Source organism: Notechis scutatus, chromosome 6, assembly GCF_049901735.1.
Source record: "Notechis scutatus isolate UNSWTSFEM ecotype Mainland chromosome 6, rNotScu1.2, whole genome shotgun sequence".
NCBI lineage: Eukaryota > Metazoa > Chordata > Lepidosauria > Squamata > Elapidae > Notechis > Notechis scutatus.
The window spans coordinates 83855226-83880411 of NC_142014.1; the positions used below are offsets into that span (position 1 = coordinate 83855226).

General features: G+C 49.4%; 1 protein-coding gene across 1 annotated transcript in view; it reads right to left on the reverse strand.

Moving 5' to 3' along the window:
- Positions 1 to 25186, reverse strand: part of SBF1 (SET binding factor 1) — a 57321-nt gene that overhangs the window by 22252 nt on the left and 9883 nt on the right. Inside the window, 5 exon segments of the mRNA XM_087969052.1 lie at positions 176 to 281; positions 1639 to 1749; positions 4280 to 4411; positions 4579 to 4716; positions 6449 to 6534. Of these exon segments, the coding sequence (XP_087825178.1) occupies positions 176 to 281; positions 1639 to 1749; positions 4280 to 4411; positions 4579 to 4716; positions 6449 to 6534 (573 nt within the window).

Genomic DNA, 25186 nt, shown 5'->3' on the forward strand with positions numbered 1-25186 from the left:
AGGAAGAGGGGGCTGTCTCTGAGGCTTGCCACGGGACCGTCCTGCGCTTGGACGCAGCTGCCAACAGGAGGACCCTCCCTCCGACAGACCCTCCCAGGACCCAACAGCCTGGAGGAGGATCCTGGGCCCAGCTCTCCAAGGGCCAAGAACGGAGCCGCCCCCCGAGCGGCCTCACCTAGCTGCCGGAAGAGGAGAGCCACGCTGCAGTTGCTGACAGGGAGGGAATCGCTGATGGGCGTCTGGATCACCTGCCTGTCGCCCGCCCCGAGGGAAATCGTTCTCTGCAGCAGGGGGGGGGGGGGGAGAGAAGGACAAGGCCCCGGGGTCAAAGGCCGAACAGGTGGGAAACCAGCTCTTGGCCCTTCCTCCTGTCACAGGAGCGGCTGAAGCCTGAAAGACAACCTGGCAGGACTCCAGAGAAACTCTCACGTCTCGCCCCATCAGGTGCAAAGCCACGGTCCCGTGGCTGGGAAGGGGCCTGCGCGATCTGCCCCTGAAGGAGGATTCCAGGCCCCGGGGATGCTCAAGGGCCCCTCCTGGGCCCTGCAGCAGAAGGTCCAGTCCGGCTCAGTTTCTAGCTGAGCACCCTGCCTGCCTTCCCCCAGCCTCACACATCCTCTCTCTCCCTAGCACACGCCAAGGGGGCCAGGAAGCTGCTTCTGGCCACCCCGGGCCTCTGGAGCCCCCCCAGGCCTCCTTTTGGGGAAGAAGGCGCCCCGAGGAGGAGAGAAAAGTCGTGCATACCGCTGCTTCGTCATCCAGGTCAGGCTGAGATAGAGACAGACAGAAACGGCACAATCAGTTAGAAACACAGCACAACACAGACTGATGGCCAAGCAACAAAGAGGCAGTGCGCACACACACACACAGAGATAGCAGAGGGCCACAAGGCAGCTGCACAAAGCGGGGGGGGGGCGGGGGCGGAGAGCAGGAAGAGCAGACTAACTGTGACAGCCCCCAGAAGAGCATCCAGACCCTTCCTCCCACAGCACTGCTGGAGACCTGCCTACCGAGAAAGTGGGGGGACGCAGAAGGTAGGGGAAGGCCGCCCGAGCAGTCTTGCCCCCAGGGAGTTCCATCTGCCACTTGTGGCACACAGACGCCCACCGCTGCCCTTCTCTAGCCCCCTGGAGCCCTCCCAAGCAAACCACAGCCACTTTTAAGATGGGTGGCTAAAGAAATCAAATAAATAAACAAGTAAACTAACTGGGATATAGCTGCTGTGTTATTTTTGGCAAATAAAAAATAAATAAAACCGGTGAGTTAATAAACAATACACACATTTTAGATGCCCCTCTAATGAAAAATGAAGGCCCAGCTGCAAAAAGACAGTTAGTCCCTGAAAATGCCCCAAAGGCTGTGAAAGAGCGAAAAACTCCCCTGCAGGAAGGAAACCAGCCAGCCAGCCATCCCAGCCCCACCCGCTCTCACCCTCCATTGCTCCCAGGGCTTTCCTCGGTGCCTGGTCTGGAGAAACTCTGCGTGCTGCTATGCATCAGCCTTTCAGAACCATAGCAACGTCGACCAAGAGAAGAGAAGGGACGTGTGGGGAAGGCCCTCACTGCCTGCAGCCCCCTCCTCTGCCCCAAAGACTCGGTCACTGGAGGGTCAACCGGGTGGGGCAGATGCGGAACTCACCTGGGAGCCCCCCGTAATGGGGATGGTGCACGTCAGGAGATTCCCAACCACGGTCTCTAGAGAGGTGCTCAGTCCGTCCACGTAGATGGTGTAGATCAGCCCCAGGCAGTTCTGTGGGGGGCAAAGGAGACCGGGGGGGGCGGGGATGCTCAGCAAAAGGCACCCGTCAGAGGCCGCCCTGTTGGGAGACTGAGCTCAGCAGCAGCAGCAACAGCAGTGTGCTCTCCCAGGGCAGCTTTCACTTTGCAAAGGGCTCCGAGAAAGGGCCCAAAGGAAGGCAGGAGCCTGCCCCTCAGCAGCTTCCACCCATCCAATTCACCCAAGGCTTAAGGCGGCAGCATGTCCCTCAGCTTCAGGAGGAAATCTGAACAACTGGGGGAGGAGGAGGAGCGGTGGTGTTAGGAATATAAGTCACCTAACGGGTATTTGGGTTAGAAATATATAAACCAGGATAAACATTTTAAAACTGTATCTTTAAGAAAATGAAAACTGCAATTGGGTGTGGTTACTCAAACGGCCATAAGATGGAGCCAGAAATCTGGGTTGTTTTAGTCTTAGTCTCAGAAGAGAGTGTGTCTGAGTGAGTATCTCTGTTCTCCTTCTGTTAGAGAATATTGCCGTTCCTTCTAATTGACTGCTATTTGTTATTGGATTATCCCTGGATTGAAAAACTGACTGACTTACCTGTGAATGACTTTGGACTGCCTGTTTTGAACTTTGCTTAAACCTTTCTGGAAGTAAAAACCTACATTTACTGTACAGTGTATCTATGTTCTGTGTGTATATTATTCAAACACTTCTCTCAAATACATCTCCCTGTATGCGCTCATTCCTAACGGGGAATTACCTCAACAAGGAGGAGGAGGAGGAGGAGGCCAGGCACCCAGAGGCCTACACGGTGTGACTGTATCCCTGTGCAACCTTTGACACCACACTCTAAATCAAAGGAGCATTTATCATAGGTCAGCATAATAATTCTGAACGGTCTCAAGGCCTGGGAGTTGGGGGCAGCATACTGCAGTGGTTCCTCTTTTTCCAGCAGTGAAATTGCAACTTGCAGTACATGATGTCTCACTTAGCAAAGGAATTTCTAGCCCCAGTTGTGGTCACTAAGTGAGAACTACCTACATGTTTTTCTTTTAAGTAAATGATTGCATAGTCCATTTTTCTGTTTTTTTCCCCAATTACATCACCTCTATATACCATTCAAATTAAAATTAAAAACTGATTTGTTCCTACATGTTAATGAAGAAAGACTTTACTTGGGTTTATGCTTATTTTTTCAGACGAAAATAAAAACCATGAAATAAATAAAAAGATGTTTAACCCAATGGGGGACTAGTCTGTCAACCTCACTCGGCTGGCGTCTCTCCTGGCCCAGTTCCTCCTCCAGGGCTGCCTGGTCTCCCCACTCGATTCCTGCCCTTTCCCAAGCTGGCCAGAGGGAAGCAAGAGTCACATACTGGGCAGACACAGAAAACCAACGCTGTGAGATCCGGCGTGTCTTTTTAAATCACTCTTGGCAGCGTCTCTTGGGGGACAAACAGAGCAGGGCTTCGGAGCTCCTCCACGGTTGACTGAGGTTTTTGGCCCGTTGGACTGAAGGCTGGGGCTACTTTGGCTTAGAGCTAAGCACTTCCTGTCAGGCTGGGTTTTTAGCATGTGCACAGCGTCTCAGGCAGGACGAGGCCTTTGATGCAAACGCCCGTCTCACAAGCCTCAGGAGGGGCCGTTGGGGGGGGGGGCGAAGTGGGAGTCCCACACAGATTAAGACCTGGCGGCGGCTGGTTATGCTCTTGCCCTGGAGGGACCAAGGAGAACCAAATTTGATGTCTGTTCTATCTTAAACTACAACAGATAATCTTCTACTTCTTACTACAGTGTCGGTTGTGGGATCTTAAGGATAAGATCTTGGAGTTACGGATCCAAGGAAAACCCTGAAAAGGGGTCTTTCCTTCTCAAAGGGGGTACCACCACTCTTAGGGCCAGATCCCTGGGGGTTCAGGCTGAAACGTGCATCTCAAATCCCGTGACTAGACGCAGAATTGGGAAGGACCCCACAAGTCCTTGAATTCCCCGCTCAGTGCAGGATCCGGCTGGCCACCTGCAAAATCAGCTGTGCGAGTGGCTCCCCCAAGGCTGTCATAGAACCAGCATCTTAACCAGGAAAACCTCCGTTATTATCCACACCCGTTGAAGGAGAGAGATGCACTTTAAAAATACCCAGTTCTCCAAAGGGAGAGGAAGGCAGAGCCTGGAGAGCCATTGGTGGCTTTATTCTCAGGTGGACTCCGGCATCGAAGCTGGGGCTGAAGAGGACGGACGGACGGGGACACACACACACACACACACACACACACACACACACACGGCTTCTTCCCACTGGGATTCTGAAAAAAAGAGTTCTACAGCCTGACTCTGTGGTGCCAACCGGCATTTCAGAATGCTTTATAGCCTTGTAAATGCCTTGTACGCCTCTCCTAGTTCTGGACAAGCTGAACTTTCTATACGCTTAACAATCCAATCCAAATGATAAGAAGGGAGAGCCCAGACAGCTGAGAGCTAACAGACGGTAAACCGTGGTTTATGGTAACCCACCCTAGGCAGACACTGGTTTACCAAACTGCCCAGCAAGACTTACCCGGAAAACCTCGGTGTGGTCCAGCCGAGAGACAAGCACCAAACTCTTTGGGGCAAAGAGCTGCGAGGGGTGGACAAAGGCGGTCACCTCCAGCTCCTCCGCTTCTTCCTTCCTCCAGCGGTTCTGCAGCTGCTGGGGGTGGGGGGGGGGGGGAAAGGACACCTAAATCTGCTGGCTGGGATGAACTGCCCGCCAGGGACTGGCACAGGGTGCAGGGAGTAGGATCCCCCTTGCGCTATTCCATATTTGGTGGGGGCCCTGGCCCCAAACAGGGCTCAAGATGAAAGGCCTCTCTTTACCTGGATGCTTTCAATGGCCTCCCAAAAGGTGAAGCAGGCACAGTAATGGCGCTCCGAGTTGATGTCAGTCAGGACAGCAATGAAGAACGTGGGAGGGTTTCTCTCCCTGAAAAGCTGCCATCCGCTTGGCTGGCAAAACTGCAGGAGGAGACCTCACCATTAGGACAGGCCCCAGTCCTGCCTCTGAAAGCCAAGGAGAGCCAGGATCCCTCCTTCCCCACCCTGGGGCCTCCCGCCTGACCACAGAGAGGGGATCCTTCCTTTGGCAAGGAAAGCCTTGAGCATGGGGCCTCTCCCTGCCAATCGTCACTGATTGGCATTGACCCCAAAGAGGGGATTGCAGCCCAATCCGCAGAGCTAGTCCAGAAGGAGACCATGGCTGATGGTGCCAAAGGCCTCTGAAAGGTCAAGCAGGCCAAGAATGGAGCCATGATGGTGCAGTAGCTAGAACAGAGGATTGCAGGAAAACTCTGCCCACGGCTTGCAGTTCAGTCCTGACGGGGCTCAAGGTTGACTCAGCCTTCTATCCTTCCGAGGTCGGTAAAATGAGGACCCAGATTGTTGGGGCAAATAATGCAGACACTGTAAACCACCCAGAGAATGCGATAAAGCACTTTGCACAGTATATACGTCTAAGCGCCATTCCGATTGCTATAACCCTCACCCCACTCTTGCCAGAAACCATCCAAAGGTACAACCAATCTCGTTTCCATCCTATGCCCAAGCCTGAATCCTAAAAGGGGCCCACCTGTTCATAAAGGGGGGGGTAAGTGAAGGCACTGGATGGAAATTGCCCAATATGGTGGATCCAGCGCTGTCCTGGGGGGGAGAACCAAGGCCTTCTTAGGAGACGAAGGAACAACACCTGCACATACATGGCAGTTAGAGTTAGCCAGGAGGGGCAGGCAGCCAACTCGCAGTCCCGAGGGCCCAGTCCACTTCCTCAGGCCCAATAGGTTCACCTTGTTGCCTATCTCTCTCTTGGGCTGACTAAGCCATGTCCTGATGTCTGCAGCGGTCTGGGTGAGGAGAAACAAGGTTCACCTGAACCAGAACAGGACGGAATGGGAGATTTTACAGTCTCTCTCCCTCCACCCCACCCCACCCCCGGTTCTGGAGATGCTCCATCTTTAGTTTGGGGTGGAGTTGCACTTCCTCAGACAGAAATGGTATGCTATCTGGGGGCTCTCCTGGAGCCTGGAGGGGCAGCCACAGAGAAGAGGGGACTGACTTATTTCTCAAAGCACCTGAGGACAGGACAAGAAGGAGGGGGTGAAAGTTTGTTAAAGAAAGATCTGACCTGGAAGGAAGGAGGAATGGGCCCTTAACATGAGTGACCGCCCTTCTCCAGGAGTCTCTACCTGCCCTATTGGACCTGGCAGCAGCGGTGTATGCTATGGATCCCATCGGTTTTTTAAAAATGGCATTTTGCGGGACCCAGGAAACATGCCTTTTCTGTTGTGACACCTGTCCTCTAACACCTGTCCTCTAGAATACCTGGCTAGAGGGTCAGAGAGAAGATGGGCCTGAAGATGCTGGCCTTCCAGAAAGTAATGGGAAACTCGGTGGTTTGCCCAGACCTGAAGTCAATGAAGCCTGGCTGGGTTGATGTCACTTTATATAGCTTCATATTCTTTCTGATTTGAACCATATGCTTAGCACTGCTGTGAAGGTGTTTAGGGACTATATCGGCTTCTGTTGATACTGTATTGCCTACTGGAGTGAAAGGAATAGTGATCCAGATCTAAATAAAAGCAGACAACCCCAAATAAATGCATAAATAACTACATAAATAAATAAAACTCTGGGAGTTGCTCTACATCCCAATGTCCTTTGCTCTTCCCTTGTTCCTAGGCAGCAGCCTACTCACCAGTTCGATCCCCTGGGGGAAAGGGTTGTCCTCCCAGTCCTTTTCTGGAAACCGCTGGAGTATTTGGCCCTGGCCATCTCTGCTGCCTAGAAAGGAAACCAGACATTTTAGCTCCTGCTCCGGCAGCCTTCCTGAATTCCCTGGCCTTGTGGAGCGGGGTGGAGCGCACACTAGCAACTCCTCCTGCCTAGATGAGATTGAAAAAATCATACCTTAATCTGATTTGACAAGAGGAAGTATAAACATAAGACCTCAAATTATAAAAGTCCCAGATTTAGTCACTACAGGTAGTCCTTGACTTAGAACAGCTAATCGAGTGACAACAGCATTGAAAAAGGCGACTTGTGGATGTTTTTCACACAACCATTGCATCATCCCCCATGCTCCCGTGATCAAAATACAGGCGCCTGATGGTTGCAGTGTCCAGATCCTGCGATCCCTTTGGCGACCTTCTGACAAGCAAAGTCATTGGAAAGCCAGGTCCACCTTAGCAACCCTGTTACTAATTTAACTGCAGTCATTCCCTCCTTCCGAGGTTAGTAAAGCGAGGACACCCAGGTGGTTGAGGGCCAGAGGCTCAGAGAGCGCTATAAAAGCACTGTGGAGCATCATACACGTCTAAGGGCTATTGCTATTATTTGTATTATTTGAAAAAAGTTGGAGGTCACTATTGTTACATATTTGTTTAATTTAATTTAATCCGATAATATCACACTACTAACTAGAGCATACAAAACATTTGCTAGACCAATACTCGAATACAGCTCATCAGTCTGGAACCCACATTATGTATCTGATATTAGCACAGTTGAGAAAGTCCATGACCAATGTCGAGAGGGAGACTATTTCCTAAGGCCGAGAAGCCCACCACCACCACCTGGCACCCTCCAATGCAGGAAGGTCCTTGGCAGATGGCATCCAAGCCCCCTCCTCTCTGCAGGTGTAATCAACGGGAAAGCTCAACCCAATGAATGGCAAACGATCTGACTACAGCTTGAGCATCAGCAAACAGACCCAGACTGGGACTCTCCCTCCGAGTCAGAAGGTCACAGCGGTGACAGCCGAGAAGGAACGAGGGCAAAAGGGCATCAGGCAGCTCTGTCCTTGGCCTCCTTTCCCCTCTTCCCTCCACTCGCCTCATGGGTAGAAAAACCAACCTCTTCCCATTTCCCTTTTGATTGCTCCAGCGTGAATCTATAAGGTGGCCTCATTCATTTTTACAGTGCACAGATTCTTCAATATCCCAAGTGACATTTTAAGGCTCCCCTAATATGCCCTGTATTCAGCAAGAACAACTTCATAGACTAACTTCCCCTTTTAACTTGATGCTTTGCCTTCTCAAACGGGGCCTGTCTGAAATACAATGATGGTAGCTGTGCTAAAATTAAACAGGTCTAACTTGGACCCTTATGAACCAGCCATTCTCCTCCATTCTACCCATAAGTTCTTGACAGTCCCATATACCACATGTACTTCCTGGTTGATGGGATGAAGGCACAGGAAGTTGGCTTACAAGCTCATCTCTGGACTAGAGATTCTGGTTTAGAAAAATTCGTTTAAGGATTTATGATGCTGACTGTCAATCTTCAAAGAAGACCCTAAATTCTCATTCAGTTGTGTCCCTATCTTAGCTTAATATGCACGTACCTCTCTAAATGTCAAATGCTAGCCCTGTTCTTATCTACGGTGAAGACGAAGCAAAATTTTCCACCTCTCCTCATTAGATAAACTGGCAGCTGGCCCGGATCCATCTGGTGACTCTCTGGTACGCCAATGGCACAGTATCTCTGATCTCCCCTCGCTCTCTCTTTCTCTCCATCTCTCTCTCTCCCTCCCTCCCTCTCTTTGCAATGTTGGAATCATTAATTACCATTTCCTGGGCATTAACCCCTCAGGCTACTCTAAAACTTCCTGTTTGCCCAACTTCATATCAGCCGCCCCTCATTTTCCTATGAGCACAATGATGCCTTATGAAGGTCTCCGCAAGTTTACTCATCAGCAAAGCTCAGCACCAAGGGTGTTTGCATGAATACAAGAAGAACCCACAAGATGCTACAGTGAAGAATGAGGGCATCACAATCACTTGACATTTTCTATAGGTTTTACAATACAAGCTAGTGGTTCTAGAAAATCTTTAAAAACTGAATGAAAAACGGACTTCCGGTGGCATTTCCATCGAAGACAGACCAGAGACCGCGATCGTGCATGACTTTGATCCATGCTTGCCCTGTTGGAAGGGTCCCCGAGGGACCGTAACCATCTGACCCACCTTGTAGGGGTGGGGGAAGAGGGGGAGACCACCAGCTGGGTTGAGAGGAGCCACATCTCCCCTCCCTGGCTTGGTACTTACTCCCCTAGAAGACAGGGAGAAGTGTCAATTTAATGGCTGCCTTGAAGACGGGAAGCTGCCGGGACCTATTTGTGCTGGAGAGTAGAAGTGCTGAGTGGCGTGTAACTGGATAAAAGACTTTAAAAAATTTTTTAAAAAAAACCCGAAAAGCAGAAAGAAAGAGTCCTCACTTGGAAGAATGCTATCAGTGAACGGAGAATAAGAGGAAAATATAAGGTAAAGGAAAAACCGGAAATAAAAGAATTATATGATATCAGAGATTAAATTTGAACTAATATACAGAATTGGACATTAATTAGGCATTGGATAAAATGCTGGACTTATTTGGAATGGATAAAAATTAACATTAATACTACAGAAAAGAGAATTTAAAAAAACTTTGAAAAGAAAGTGATATAGAGCACCACCTAATGGTTAAAGATTTTCCTCTTTTATGTTTTTAAGGAAAATTACTGGTTGCATAAATATTTGAAAGAGAGAAGAGATGGAATAAAAGATTAATAATACAACAAAAAAAACCAGAAGTTTTTTTTTAAAGAGGGGACTATAGTAAAATATAAAGGAATACAATATTTTGGGATTGCTGGAGATTGACTGTGACAAGAAAACAGAAGAAAGAGAAAGTGAGAGAAACGGAAACTTTTGGCAAGGACTATAATAGAAAAATTTGATCTTTAATAAAGAAATGGAATAAATAAGCAATGAATTTAAGTTGGAGCTGCAAACTGTGAGAGGTATGTTAAAAGAAAGAATGAAATTGCTGGACACAATGATTAGTAAAGTAATGGCGTTGCAGCTTGCAGAAGAACAAAGAAAGCTCAGAGATGACGAGTCGGAAGAGGGAAACAACAGCCCAGATGAATATGGAGAGCAAGGACTACTGCCAAAGGATATAAAAGGATTTAAAATACAGGCATTGACACCAGAGACAACAAATAAAAGAGGTAAGGCTCCCAAGACTAAGAAGAAGAAATAATTATATAAGAAGTAACCCCCCAAAAAAGAACTGGAAAGGGTGGGGGATAACATGGCTGACAGGCAGAGGGGAATAAAAATAATACCAGAAGGAAAAAAGAAGAAAGACCGGGGAAAATTAGAAAAGGAAAAGCTGGCTAAAATTAAAAGAAATAATAAAGCCGAAAAAAATAGAGATGAGGGTTAGGGATTCTATAAGGGGGATACCGCATGGGAATGTATATTGGTATTTAGTCTAAAACTTGCTGGGAAATATTCTAGGATTGTACAACTATACAGGCTGTGAAAGCCTGACTCACAGATGAACTCTATACAGAAGCCTGATGATGGCAGATGAGATTCTGCCGAAACGTTGCTACAACTTTAAAAGCACAACTATAACGACGTGGGAAAATACCTGAACAAAGCTGAATACCATACACACACACACACACGCACACACACACACATATATATGTAGGTCTAGGTGTGTTCGGGTCTTTTTCCGTGTAAGTATCTTGGCGACGTTTCGGCGAGGTCCCACTCACCATCCTCAGGCTGGTGCTTTCGGCTTCGTGCCAGTGCAAGCAATATTGAATTAATGAACTGAAATATGAAATGCAAATTTATTTAAAGATGAGTGAAATGGATAATGATATGAGATGTTATTATATAAGATTAATGGAAATGAAAGTATTACTATGTACAAGTGTTATAATCTGGAATTATATTGCTCACGTGAAGAGATGTGTAAAATTTAAAAAAATTAAAAACTTTTATATATATTAAAAAAACCTGAATGAAAAACGTAATTGACTGGCATAGCTAAGTTAACAATGCATTCCATCATTACTGGTCACTTAAAACAACACAAACAATAAAATCCAAGTTGCCTCCCTTTATTTCCAGCCATGTATCTCCAAAAGAAGCAAACAAGCTGAGGGGCAAGGATGTTTTAATAATGGGAACATCCTCAAAAATACTTTCCACTCTGCAATTTCACATATCAAAGATTTTATCTGCGTGGCTTAAATCTTTTCAGAAAAGGTTGAAGCAGGGTTGTTGTTGTTGTTTTTTAAATAACCAATTATAAAATTGACTACTTTTTAAAATCCTTGAGCCAAAACCCATGTGGCTTATTATATGGTTTTACTGTGCCTTACAGCAGGGGCCCCCAACTCTTCCAGCTTGGCAGCCTGGGGGTGGGTGGAGGGCAGGGCTAGGGGGAACAGAGGGAATGGTTTTGTGTGAATGGCATTTGGAGCAGCAAGCGCCCGCCACTTGCACAAGTGAACCTGTGCACGTGCTCACCCGCCACCTTGTGCAGCCTGTTTCCGAATAGACTGCGGTCCAGGAGTTGGGGACCCCTGCCTTACAGGAATCATTTCTGGGAAGAAGTTCAACATTGCAAGATACATCTAGAAAACACTGGGATGTGGGCATAGTTGTGATTATTTTAGTAGTAGTGATTTTCTTCATATTATGTGCTCAAAGTACAGTAACAAAATTTGATTATGAAATAGGAACAAAAGGGGCCTCTCATTGATTTAGCTCTGCTGAAGCAGTTTTGAGTTTCATTTGCCTGATCTATTGAAATCTGGACGAGGATGTGTTCAACGGCAACACTCACCCCTGGATCACCTACTTGGTTTCGTGCAACGGGCTTTGCCTGGGGCAGCCTTTAGCGATAACCCAAAAGATTCAATGAGCCCAGAATACCACAGCCAGATGGCTGGAGGGACGAGCCCACTGTTGGAGCAAAGCCAAATTTGAGGTTGTTGCATCAGCTTTTGAATCCAGTTCAAAGTACTGGTTGTTGCTTAAAGGGCCCTCAGCACAGGCCTGGCATCTCCCGGGCCCTGCCTTGCCAAATCTGACCTGTCCGGTCCGACCATCTCGACAAGGCCTGCTGAGCTCCCTCTCTCTATGAAGTTCATAGGACCAGGGTGAAGTGGCAACCCCTGTAACAGGCCCATTACCTCATCTGGAGGAGGGAACTGCATCTACACTCCTTATAGGCTAAAAATGGCTAATCCCTTGATCTGGGTACTTAGTTGTGCTACGTTCTCAGCATTTGAAATTTAACAAAATATTTACAGTTATAAATTGTGCATAAGGAATAGCCAAACTACTCACCATATATTGGCGGAAAGTAAACCTGTATCTAACTGCGGCAGCAGGTTGTTGGTCTCTGATCTCTGTTAACCCCAAATTTTATAACCCTAACTGTTCTGTCTCACCTGTATCCACAGGTGAGAATCCAAAGTTCAAATATTCAAGCAAACCAAAACCAGACCCAAAAGAGTTAACTGCTTGTTTTCACAGTCCTTGGCAGTCTTCCTGGAATCCGTCTGGCAAGTCTGAACTGTCCATAACTCACAATGCCGCAGCCATACGCAATTCTTTCGCACCAAAAATACACTTTGCTTCAAGCGGGGGAGAGGCGTTAACACGCTCCTTATATATCCCCTGAAGGGGCGTGTCAGTCTCTTTAATTAATCCTTGGCTGGACGTCTCTTTTCTAATTGAGATTGCCGTCTCAATCTTCTCCTAGTCCTAGCATCAAGCCAGCATCCGGCAGTTTCATCATCGCTTGAAGCCTCTGGCACACTTTCCTGATTAACAGTTAACACCTGAGGTGCAATCAAGGAGGGAGTTCCAGAAGAGGAAGACGCCTCTGAAACTTCTAATAAATCAGGCTCATCTCTCAGATTCAACTCCTCCTCCTCCCCAGACTCCTCTCAACGTCGCGGCCTTCGCTTGTCGACATGTAATACAAGAGGCGACGTAACAAAAGACGTCATGTCGGACTTGAGGCCACCAAAAAGTCCGTGTGACTAGGTGAAGGGTTTTAAAGAAGCCAAAATGGCCAGCAGCAGGATTGTCATGACATTGAGTCATGATGAGGGCTCTAAGCGTCCTGGTGGGTACGTACAATAGTCCTCGATGCCGTAGCAAGAGTCCATGGGGACTCCTCTAGAGTCCATGGGTAGTCAGGACCAATTTCCCCCATTCTTTGCTGTGACCAAGCGTCTACGCGCTGCGCCTCTCTTACTCGAGCCCTCAAATCCATCGGGTCCTGAATAACAGCCAAAGATTCCGGTGGCAGGACCGTACGTGGAGGAAGAGGGTCCTCGGGACTATGGTACTCGGGTTTACGAGATAGGGCATCTGCTCTCCGATTTTGTCCACTGGGAACGTATGTGACTGAAAAGTTGAACCTAGCCAAGAACAACGACCACCGGATCTGTTGTTGGTTCAACTTCTTGGCAGTGGACAAATGTTCCAGGTTACAGTGATCCGTCCGAACCTCCACCTTGTGCCGAGCCCCCTCCAGATGATGTCGCCAGGTCTCGAACGCAGCCTTGATGGCCAGCAACTCCTTTTCCCAAATGGTATAATTGCGCTCAGAAGTTGTGAGCTTCCTTGAATAATATGCGCACGGGAAAAGAGGTGCGTCCTCCGTTGGGGCTTGTAGCAACACCGCCCCAATAGCTACGTTGGAGGCATCTGTCTCGACCACAAATGGACGATTCGGATCAGGATGCCTCAATATAGGTTTGGCAACGAAGGCTTTCTTTAGAGCCTCAAAAGCCTGTTGCTGCGGGGGCCCCCACTGGAACGGGACCTTCTTGCGAAGGAGCTGGGTGATGGGATCCATCAGCTTGGCAAAATCCGGGATGAAGGTCCTGTAGTAATTAGCGAACCCCAAGAGACGTTGCACGTCCTTTACTCGACGAGGGGGTTCCCAACTACACAAGGCCTCTACTTTCCTCGGGTCCATGGCAATGCCCTCGGGAGAGATGATATGCCCCAAGAACTCTATGGAAGTTTGGAAAAAGAGGCATTTCTCCAGTTTCGCATAGAGTTTATGCTCCCGAAGACGTTGTAATACCTGACGGACTTGGCGAAGGTGGCTATCCCTGGACCGGGAATAGATCAAAATGTCGTCCAGGTACACCACCACGAACCGATCAAGCATGTCCCGTAAAATGTCATTCATTAGATGCTGGAAAACCGCGGGGGCGTTGGTCAACCCAAACAGCATTACAGTGTATTCAAAGTGTTCGTATCGGGTGCCAAACGCCGTCTTCCACTCGTCCCCTTTGCGCATACGCACCAGGTTGTAGGCCCCTTGAAGATCGAGCTTGGTGAAAATAGTGGCCTCCCGCAACCGCTCCATCAACTCTGGAATGAGCGGCAAGGGATAACTATTTCTCACCGTGATTGCGTTCAACCGGCGGTAGTCACAGCACAAACGTAACTCCCCATCTTCTTTTTCACAAAAAGGACGGGAGCAGAAAGAGGAGGCGAGGATGGTCTGATAAATCCCTGGGCCAAGTTCTTATCCAGAAAATCCCGAAGAGCAGCCAATTCGGGCTCAGACATGGAATATAGGCGACCCTTGGGCAGTGGGGCATCGGGTAGAAGGTCCACGGGACAGTCATAGGCTCGATGCGGTGGTAACTGATCCGCCTCCTTCTCGCTGAAAACGTCGGAGAAGTCTGATAGCTCCGGTGGTATGGAAACAGCGGGGGCGGCGATGTCCTGGCCAGCGCAGATATGTCTCAGATGATCCACGCACTGGAGACTTGGGAACGAAATGGCGTTCTGCGGCCAAGCCACCAAAGGATCATGCAATCGTAGCCAGGACATGCCAAGAACCAAAGGGAGATGGAGGTCCGAGGTGATATAGAAGCTGATCGCCTCCTCGTGGTCCCCTATAACCATACGCAACGGCTGGGTAGCAAAGCGAATGGGCCCCGACCTAAGCTCACGCCCGTCAACAGTTTCCATCTTGATGGGTGGTTCCACAGCAACCAAAGGGACATCAAAGTGCGTTGCAAAGGCCCGGTCCATAAAACTAGTAGTAGCCCCTGAGTCCACCAATGCAACCGCAGGAATCCCCTCCTTCCGGGACTGTAGGAAAACCTGCGTGTCCAAAAGTAAATGCCGGGGAGGACCAGAGTTCACTTGGGGTGGTGATGTGATACGTGCCCGACCTAGGGTTTCCCCGAGGTCGTGCCTACCCCATTTTCTCGACAGCCCAGGATTTGATTCTGGCACTGGTCTTCGTGTCCCCTCTGTTTACAAGAACTGGCAAATGTCCCGGCCCCCACAATAAAGGCACAAACCTCCCTGGAACCTTCGCGAGCGTTCCTGCGCCGTCAACCGCGGTGGAATGCACCCAACTCCATCGGCTCCTTGGTCCTGGTCACAGTATTGCGGGATACCAAGGGCGCAGGTTGTACTGGAGGTTGCGCCATGAGAGGGTGGTTCCGGAACTGGTTGTTTGCTCTTGCGTTGATGAAGCCGGGCGTCAATACGTAGACATTGTATGACCAACGCATCCAGGGTTAGAGCCCGCTCCACATGCACCAGCTCATCCTGGATGTCGCCAGCCAAGCCCTCCTGAAAGGCATCCATGTGGGCTGACTCATTCCAAGTAGAGTCCATGCAGAGCAGACGAAACTCCGCAATGAATTCTTGCAAAGGACGTTTCCCTGACGAATGTCCTTCAAGCGTCTGGCCACAGTTTGACTTTTAATGGGATTCTCAAACATGACACGTAATTGCTGCTGGAAACCCTGGTAGTCATTTAATAAAGGGCTATCCTGTATCAGCAGAGGAGTAGCCCATCTAGCAGCCGGACCTGATAGGAGGCTAATAACAAACCCCACCCTAGCCCGGTCGTCAGGAAAGTCTTCAGGCCATAAGGACATGAATAATTGGCACTGTCCCATAAACGCCGAGAACATATCAGTCTGTCCCGAGAATTTATCCAGCACAGATACCGGGCATTTCCTAAGGGGAGGGAGCTGGGGGAGCCACAGGAGTCTGTAATCAGCAACATGATTAACCAGTTGAGTTACCTGTTGTTGTAAGGCCTGGTTAAGCTGTAAAAGTTAATCAATTTGTTGTTGCTGTTATGTCTCACCTGTATCCACAGGGTGATAATAGTTCCACAGTTCAAATATTCAAATAATCAAAACAAAACCAGACCCAAAAGAGTTAACTGCTCTGTTTACACAGTCCTTAGCAGTCTTCCTGGAATCTGTCTGGCAAAGCTGAATTGTTCATAAATCACACGGCCGCTTCAAACATATTCTTCCAAATCCAAAAAGCACTAAAAATCCACTTTGCTTCGAGCGGGGAGAGGCGTTAGCACGCTCCTTATATATCCCCTGAAGGGGCGTATCAGTCTCATTAATTAATCCTTGGCATGGACGTCTCTTTTCTAATTGAGATTGCCGTCTCAATCTTCTCCTAGTCCTAGCATCAAGCCAGCATCCGGCAGTTTCATCATCGCTTGAAGCCTCTGGCACACTTTCCTGATTAACAGTTAACACCTGAGGTGCAATCAGGGAGGGAGTTCCAGAAGAGGAAGACGCCTCTGAAACTTCTAATAAATCAGGCTCATCTCTCAGATTCAACTCCTCCTCCTCCCCCAGACTCCTCTCAACGTCGCTCAGCAATGCAGGCTCGAATCTCAATGCCAGATCTTCTTCATCACTCGAGCCTACACCTGCTGACTGACCTGGTTCAAACCTCGGAGGCACAACACTATCCCTCACCGCAGGGCCCTTCCCCCGAGTCTGATGAGCCGGATGCAGTTTCGATGGGAAGTGTTCATGGAACCTCCGGATAAGGTCCGGAGCACAAACCGTGGAAGCATCCACCCAAGAGAGAACCTCCGATCCATTCACCAGCCGCCCGACAAAGTATTGAAATCTCCCCTTCAGCCAACGACAATCCCGAACGCTGACAACCGTGTCATCAGCGGCGGTCTCATCGCTGGGTACCAATGGAGAAGCTGTACCTTCAGGAGAACGGAGTGTACACGATGGGGAGTCAGGAACCAGAAGGGAACGGTGGAAGACAGGATGAATGCGCATGGAGCGCGGGCAGGGTGAGTCAATATGCGACGGGATTGATGACCTCCTCAATAGGGAATGGACCAATGAAGCGGTGGTCCAACTTCTTAATCGGGCGATCGACCCGAAGGTGCCTTGTGGATAACCACACTTTGTCACCCACAGCTAGCAGAGGCGTCGCCCGACGTGAACGATCCGCAAACCGTTTGTAGTCCTCCTTCCCCCGTTCCAGTTGTTGTGCCACTAATCGGTGAACCGACTGCAACTCGAGAAATTCTCACGTTTCTGGGACCGGGCAGTCCATAATTGACAACAGGAAAAATCGTGGATGGTAGCCCACGTTCGCATAAAACGGCGTTACGCGAGTAGATGTATGCTGCAAATTGTTAAAGGCAAACTCCGCCAAAGGGAGATAAGTCACCCAATCGTTCTGTCGATGGTTGACAAAACATCTCAGATATTGGGTGAGGATGCCAATCACTTTTTCAGTCCCGCCATCAGTCTCCGGATGGTGCGCCGACGCCAAACACACCTGCACTTGTAATGCCATCATGAGGTTCTTCCAAAACTGAGCGGTAAACTGGACACCGCGATCCGAAACCACCCTGTCCGGCAGACCATGTAAGCAGAAAACATGCTGCAGAAATAACTGGGCAGTAGTGCGGGCCGATGGCAACTTCCGACAAGGGATAAAATGATCCATCTTGGTGAGCATGTCAACCGCCACGAGTACCGTCGTATAACCCGATGATGAGGGCAAGTGCGTCAAAAAGTCCATGGAGATTGCCCCCCATGGTCTACCCGGAGTCGGCAGTGGTTGAAGGAGTCCAGGAGGCGCACCCGACGCGGCCTTCGCTTGTCGACATGTAATACAAGAGGCGACGTAAGAAAAGACGTCATGTCGGACTCGAGGCCACCAAAAAGTCCGTGTGACTAGGTGAAGGGTTTTAAAGAAGCCAAAATGGCCAGCAGCAGGATTGTCATGACATTGAGTCATGATGAGGGCTCTAAGCGTCCTGGTGGGTAGTACAATAGTCCTCGATGCCATAGCAACCCCTCCTCTAGAGTCCATGGGGAGTCAGGTCCAATTTCCCCATTCTTTGCTGTGACCAGCATCTACGCGCTGCACCTCTCTTACTCAAGCCCTCAAATCCACCGAGTCCTGAATAACAGCCAAAGATTCCGGTGGCAGGACTGTATGTGGAGGAAGAGGGTCCTCGGGACTATGGTACTCGGGTTTACGAGATAGGGCATCTGCTCTCCGATTTTGTCCACTGGGAACATATGTGACTGAAAAGTTGAACCTAGCGAAGAACAACAACCACCGGATCTGTCGTTGGTTCAACTTCTTGGCAGTGGACAAATGTTCCAGGTTACGGTGATCCGTCCGAACCTCCACCTTGTGCCGAGCCCCCTCCAGATGATGTCGCCAGGTCTCAAATGCAGCCTTGATGGCCAACAACTCCTTTTCCCAAATGGTATAATTGCGCTCAGAAGTTGTGAGCTTCCTTGAATAATATGCGCATGGGAAAAGAGGTGCGCTATCCGTTGGGGCTTGTAGCAACACCGCCCCAATAGCTACGTTGGAGGCATCTGTCTCGACCACAAATGGACAATTCGGATCAGGATGGCTCAATATAGGTTCGGCAACAAAGGCTTTCTTTAGAGCCTCAAAAGCCCGTTGCTGTGGGGGCCCCTACTGGAACGGAACCTTCTTGCAAAGGAGCTGGGTGACGGGATCCGTCAGCTTGGCAAAATCCGGGATGGAGGTCCTGTAGTAATTAGCGAACCCCAAGAGACGTTGCACGTCCTTTACTTGACAAGGGGGTTCCCAACTACACAAGGCCTCTACTTTCCTCGGGTCCATGGCAATGCCCTCGGGAGAGATGATATGCCCCAAGAACTCTATGGAAGTCTGGAAAAAGAGGCATTTCTCCAGCTTCACATAGAGTTTATGCTCCCGAAGATGTTGTAATACCTGACGGACTTGGCGAAGGTGGCTATCCCTGGACCGGGAATAGATCAAAATGTCACCCAGGTACACCACCACAAACCGATCAAGCATGTCCCGTAAAATGTCATTCATTAGATGCTGGAAAACCGCGGGGGCGTTGGTCAACCCAAACAGCATTACAGTGTATTCAAAGTGTTCGTATCGGGTGCCAAACGCCGTCTTCCACTCGTCCCCCTTGCGCATCCGCACCAGGTTGTAGGCCCCTCGAAGATCGAGCTTGGTGAAAATAGTGGCCTCCCGCAACCGCTCCATCAACTCTGGAATGAGCGGCAAGGGATAACTATTTCTCACCGTGATTGCGTTCAACCGGCGGTAGTCACAGCACAAACGTAACTCCCCATCTTCTTTTTCACAAAAAGGACGGGAGCAGAAAGAGGAGGCGAGGATGGTCTGATAAATCCCTGGGCCAAGTTCTTATCCAGAAAATCCCAAAGAGCAGCCAATTCGGGCTCAGACATGGAATATAGGCGACCCTTGGGCAGTGGGGCATCAGGTAGAAGGTCCACGGGATCGATGCAGTGGTAACTGGTCCGCCTCCTTCTCGCTGAAAACGTTGGAGTAGTCCAAAAGCTCTGGTGGTATGGAAACAGCGGGGGCGGCGATGTCCTGGCCAGCGCAGATATGTCTCAGATGATCCACGCATTGGAGACTTGGGAACGAAATGGCGTTCTGCGCCCAAGCCACCAAAGGATCATGCAATCGTAGCCAGGACACGCCGAGAACCAAAGGGAGATGGAGGTCCGAGGTGATATAGAAGCTGATCGCCTCCTCGTGGTCCCCTATAACCATACGCAACGGCTGGGTAGCAAAGCGAATGGGCCCCGACCTAAGCTCACGCCCGTCAACAGTATCCACCTTGATGGGTGGTTCCACAGCAACCAAAGGGACATCAAAGTGCGTTGCAAAGGCCCGGTCCATAAAACTAGTAGTAGCCCCTGAGTCCACCAATGCAACCGCAGGAATCCCCTCCTTCCGGGACTGTAGGAAAACCTGCGTGTCCAAAAGTAAATGCCGGGGAGGACCAGAGTTCACTTGGGGTGGTGATGTGATACGTGCCCGACCTAGGGTTTCCCCGAGGTCGTGCCTACCCCATTTTCTCGACAGCCCAGGATTTGATTCTGGCACTGGTCTTCGTGTCCCCCTCTGTTTACAAGAACTGGCAAAATGTCCCGGCCCCCCACAATAAAGGCACAAACCTCCCTGGAACCTTCGCGAGCGTTCCTGCGCCGTCAACCGCGGGTGGAATGCACCCAACTCCATCGGCTCCTTGGTCCTGGTCACAGTATTGCGGGATACCAAGGGCGCAGGTTGTACTGGAGGTTGCGGCCATGAGAGGGTGGTTCCGGAACTGGTTGTTTGCTCTTGCATTGATGAAGCCGGGCGTCAATACGTAGACATTGTATGACCAACGCATCCAGGGTTAGAGCCCGCTCCACATGCACCAGCTCATCCTGGATGTCGTCAGCCAAGCCCTCCTGAAAGGCATCCATGTGGGCTGACTCATTCCAAGTAGAGTCCATGCAGAGCAGACGAAACTCCGCAATGAATTCTTGCAAAGGACGTTTCCCCTGACGAATGTCCTTCAAGCGTCTGGCCACAGTTTGACTTTTAATGGGATTCTCAAACATGACACGTAATTGCTGCTGGAAACCCTGGTAGTCATTTAATAAAGGGCTATCCTGTATCAGCAGAGGAGTAGCCCATCTAGCAGCCGGACCTGATAGGAGGCTAATAACAAACCCCACCCTAGCCCGGTCGTCAGGAAAGTCTTCAGGCCATAAGGACATGAATAATTGGCACTGTCCCATAAACGCCGAGAACATATCAGTCTGTCCCGAGAATTTATCCAGCACAGATACCGGGCATTTCCTAAGGGGAGGGAGCTGGGGGAGCCACAGGAGTCTGTAACTGTGCAACATGATTAACCAGTTGAGTTACCTGTTGTTGTAAGGCCTGGTTAAGCTGTAAAAGTTAATCAATTTGTTGTTGCTGTTGCTCCACCAGTTGCTTAAGTTGTGTTTGGTCCATCTTGGTCATAAGATGGAGTAGGGCTTGAAGCAAAAATGTTCTGTCTCACCTGTATCCACAGGTGAGAATCCAAAGTTCAAATATTCAAGCAAACCAAAACCAGACCCAAAAGAGTTAACTGCTTGTTTTCACAGTCCTTGGCAGTCTTCCTGGAATCCGTCTGGCAAGTCTGAACTGTCCATAACTCACAATGCCGCAGCCATACGCAATTCTTTCGCACCAAAAATACACTTTGCTTCAAGCGGGGGAGAGGCGTTAACACGCTCCTTATATATCCCCTGAAGGGGCGTGTCAGTCTTTTTAATTAATCCTTGGCTGGACGTCTCTTTTCTAATTGAGATTGCCGTCTCAATCTTCTCCTAGTCCTAGCATCAAGCCAGCATCCGGCAGTTTCATCATCGCTTGAAGCCTCTGGCACACTTTCCTGATTAACAGTTAACACCTGAGGTGCAATCAGGGAGGGAGTTCCAGAAGAGGAAGACGCCTCTGAAACTTCTAATAAATCAGGCTCATCTCTCAGATTCAACTCCTCCTCCTCCCCAGACTCCTCTCAACGTCGCTCAGCAATGCAGGCTCGAATCTCAATGCCAGATCTTCTTCATCACTCGAGCCTACACCTGCTGACTGACCTGGTTCAAACCTCGGAGGCACAACACCTAACCCTGTCCCAGTACCCCTGGGGCAAACCATTGGCTGCACCCTAATGAGCCTAACCTCTCTGGGTAGCTGTGCAGCTACCTCAGTACTTGCGCACCGACTATAAAGACTGAGCTTTCTGTGCAACCAGAGCCAGCGGGCAGCCCAGAGGGAAGTGCTTAGTTGGATAGGGCTGGGGCCGCAGCCCTCTCTGCAGGGAAGAGGGACTAAACCACTAAACTGCTGCTTGAGCTTCCCCTGCCTCAGGCCAAAGCCTGGAACGAGGTCAGCCGCAGGTGACCAGCTAAGTTTGGGACTGGCTACAGGAAGCCTCTCTTCAGAAACTGTGCCACGGGAATATTTTAGGCAGCTAGACTTCACCTACCGGGCCTCATTACCCCAGCCCAACAGTTCTATTTAAGGCAGCCACAGATGAAAAGGAAAAACCACAGAGGAACCAAGCCCTCTGCAGACACCCTGGCAAGGCCTTCCCCCCTGGCAGTTCCCAAACAGAGCCAACTCTGGCCACCATGGCAAGCCGTACCTACTGATTACGTGATGTATTTTTTACCCAGTGCTCAGATGTCCCCATTTCATAAAATGCACTGTGTTTCTATAGATAACTCTGTCCTGCTGGAGCAAAAGAACAGCAATTTACTGCAGGCGAGAACATTCCTTCCCTGGAAGAAGGAGCAGCCCTTGGCAAGGATGGAGGAGCTATCCAGCCTCCTCCAAGCAGACCGGAAAGGCCTGGGAGCCGGGACGGTCGGTGGCTCCCAAACAGAGAAGGGAGAGTGGCCTCGGGAGGGTGCTTCTCTTGAGGCCGCTTTGAAAGGGAAGCGGGTGAGGAAGGCAAGCCAGGAAACGCTTTGTCAGCACAAGCAGACCTCCACGAATCCAGGCAAACAGCAGGCAAACAGTGCTAAAAATATTAGGATGGAAGGCTGAGTCAACCTTGAGCTGGTAAGATTCGAACTGCCAAACTTCTGGCAGCCGGCAGCCAGCAGAAGTAACCTGCAGTACTGCATACTGAGCACTGTGCCACCGCAGCTCTATGCCTTTCTTCCCTTCCCACGTTGGGAACTGCTCTCCTCCTGGCCCTTTCCCAGGAACGGGGTGGAATCCATCTTTCTTAAATGGCAAGTGCACCACTCATTTTTATTCTCCCTTTACTTAAAACGCATCTAACAAGATAAGAGAGCTAGAAAGGACCTTGGAGATCTTCTAGTCCAACCCCTGTTCAGGCAAGAAACCCTATATCGTCCTTAGCCCCCCTTTTCATCTTAGTTCTGTCATGAAATCCTACTTATCACTCTTCATTAAAAGGTGGTCTTTTTGACTGGAGGTGGAGCTGGAGAGACGTCAGGAGCGACTGTGGCTGGGAGAGCCCTCCTGTCTTCCAGGAGGCCGTGCCAGGGGCTGCCCATGACCCGTAAAGCCCTTCAGGACATGGGGTCCATGGGCCACTTGCAAGGCTGCCTCTCTCCACTGGAGGGCTGGCTCTCTGACGAGGCTCAGGAGGGACGCCTTCTCGACCGTGGCGCCCTCCTTCAGAACAACAATACTCCAGAAATTTGGATGGCTCCCGTCCAGCCGTTCTTTCCTTTCACAAGGCATGGCAGGATCTGATTCTTCTCCTGGGCACCAGGTGGGTTGTCAGGATTTTTAGCAGGGCAGAAGGAGGGGCAGCAAGATCGATTTTCGTCTCGCACAAATATCCATTATCACAGTATCCATGACAAATGGCCGCCCAGACTCATCCACCCATATTTAAAACTAGTATCTGCAATGAAACGCATCCTCCACTAACTACACAACTTCAGACACCTTTCATGTCTCCCCACAGACTTCTCCTAACCTCTGGTGGAATTGGGTTAACAAGGGCAATAGGGTGAGCCGGGACAGCCGTCACTAAGTGACACAGTCACCTAGCAATAGAAATTCCAATTTAAACTCACTTTTGTAACTCAAGGACTCCTTGTATTTTGCTTCCAGGGCCCGCACTGCCTGCTTCCTCAACTAGGTGCCGAAAACTGACGCGGTGTCTAGGCATGGCATAATGGAAGCAGAATAGAGAGAAATGAAGATTTCACCCAAACCTGACCTGATATTTCTGACAAAGCAGCCAAGGATCCCATTTGCATTTTTGTGCTAGCATCTCAATGTGGTTCATATTCCGTTTATGAAACTCAAATAATTGTTGATGCAAAGCAATTTCTGTGATCTTCTGCATTTTTGATTTCTCACTTACCTTTTTATAATATTTTCTCTCTGGTGGAGGCTTTTCTGCCGGGCATCACTGCCCTTGAAACCTCATCCCCTAGAGAAGAGAATGGCCCCCATCCTGCTTGCCTTCCAAAAGACGTCTCTGTCGCTGCTGCTGCATCCAGGGATCCAGTCAGAATTTGGAGCTTCCTGGATGGTTATATTGACTGAGCCATGACATGCACTTGGCCCCTTCTTATGCATTATGGCTTTAACCCAGTTCTAATATGGCATCAGTTGTTTTTATTTTAACTGATATCAGTATCTTGGGGGTTTTTTTGGGGGGGTGTCATTTTTGTCAAGCATGGTGGTTTTAATTAGGTGAGCTATCCAAAGTCACAAATATGAAATGGCCGGCTACACAAATCAAATGAAAGCATGAATAAATGAATGAAAAACGGGAGGGAGGGAGGCAGGGAGGGAGAGGACACGCCTTGGTGTCCACTGTTGTTTCACAGACCTATTTCAGTGCTCTTTGGGTTCTGTATTTTGCTATATCTGTAAATGTCATTTTTTTTCTTTAAAATTAAAAACTGGGTAAACACTAACAATTACCCATTTTGTTGAAATGACATGCACACAGACACACAGCAAAAAACAAAGGCCATTGTTGTTAAGTGTAATCCCGAGGGGTACAAAACAAGAGGCTTTCCCTTCACCACAAGGTTGGCCCTCACTCGCAAAAGACTCTGTGGGACCTCTGACCCGGGAAATGCCCCAAGCCACTGGTGGGAAGCTGGCCCTGCTTACCTGCCACCCCACCCAGTCAAGAGGACACCGACTGCCAATGAAAGTGGGAGGAGGCCCAGGGCATCCTCACCACAGGGGTCTGCACTTAGGCTTAGACTAACTTTATTGTCCCTTTAAATGTACACTAATCGGCAGACATTAAAATGAAATTTGCATACAGTTCTCAAAAGGGTCACCACCTCCTATATACACTACATAAAAATGACAGGCAGGCAAGCAGGCAGGCATAAAGCCACATACCCACGTATATTATATGACATGGAGAATCAACAGTCTAGTTTGGATGTATACATGTACATGGCGAGAGAAATGAATCTTGCAAGTTTACCAGAGGGATGGCACGGGGAACAAAGCTGTTACAGAATCTGGAGGTCCTGCTAGAAATACTTTGAAACCTCCTCCCAGAGGGGAGCAGCAGAAACATACCATAAAGTGTGGGGGGGAGGGGGTTCTAACAATGCTTTGAGCTCTAAGCACATAGCGCTTATAAGCGGCATCCTGAATAATGGGAAGCGAACTTCCTATAATCTCCTTGGCTGTCCTTACCACTCTCTGTATGGACTTTCTATCTGAGGCATTATTACCAAACTAAAACATATGAAGATCGGTTGCAAGAACTGGGTATGTCTAGTCTGATGAAAAGAAGGACTAGGGGAGACATGATAGCAATGTTCCAATATCTCAGGGGCTGCCCCAAAGAAGAGGGAATCAAGCTGTTCTCCAAGGCACCTGAGGGCAGGACAAGAAGCAACGGGTGGAAACTCAACAAGGAGAGAAGCAACTTAGAACAAAGGAGAAATTTCCTGACTGTTAGAACAATTAATCAGTGGAACAACTTGCCTACAGCAGTTGTGGCTGCTCCAACA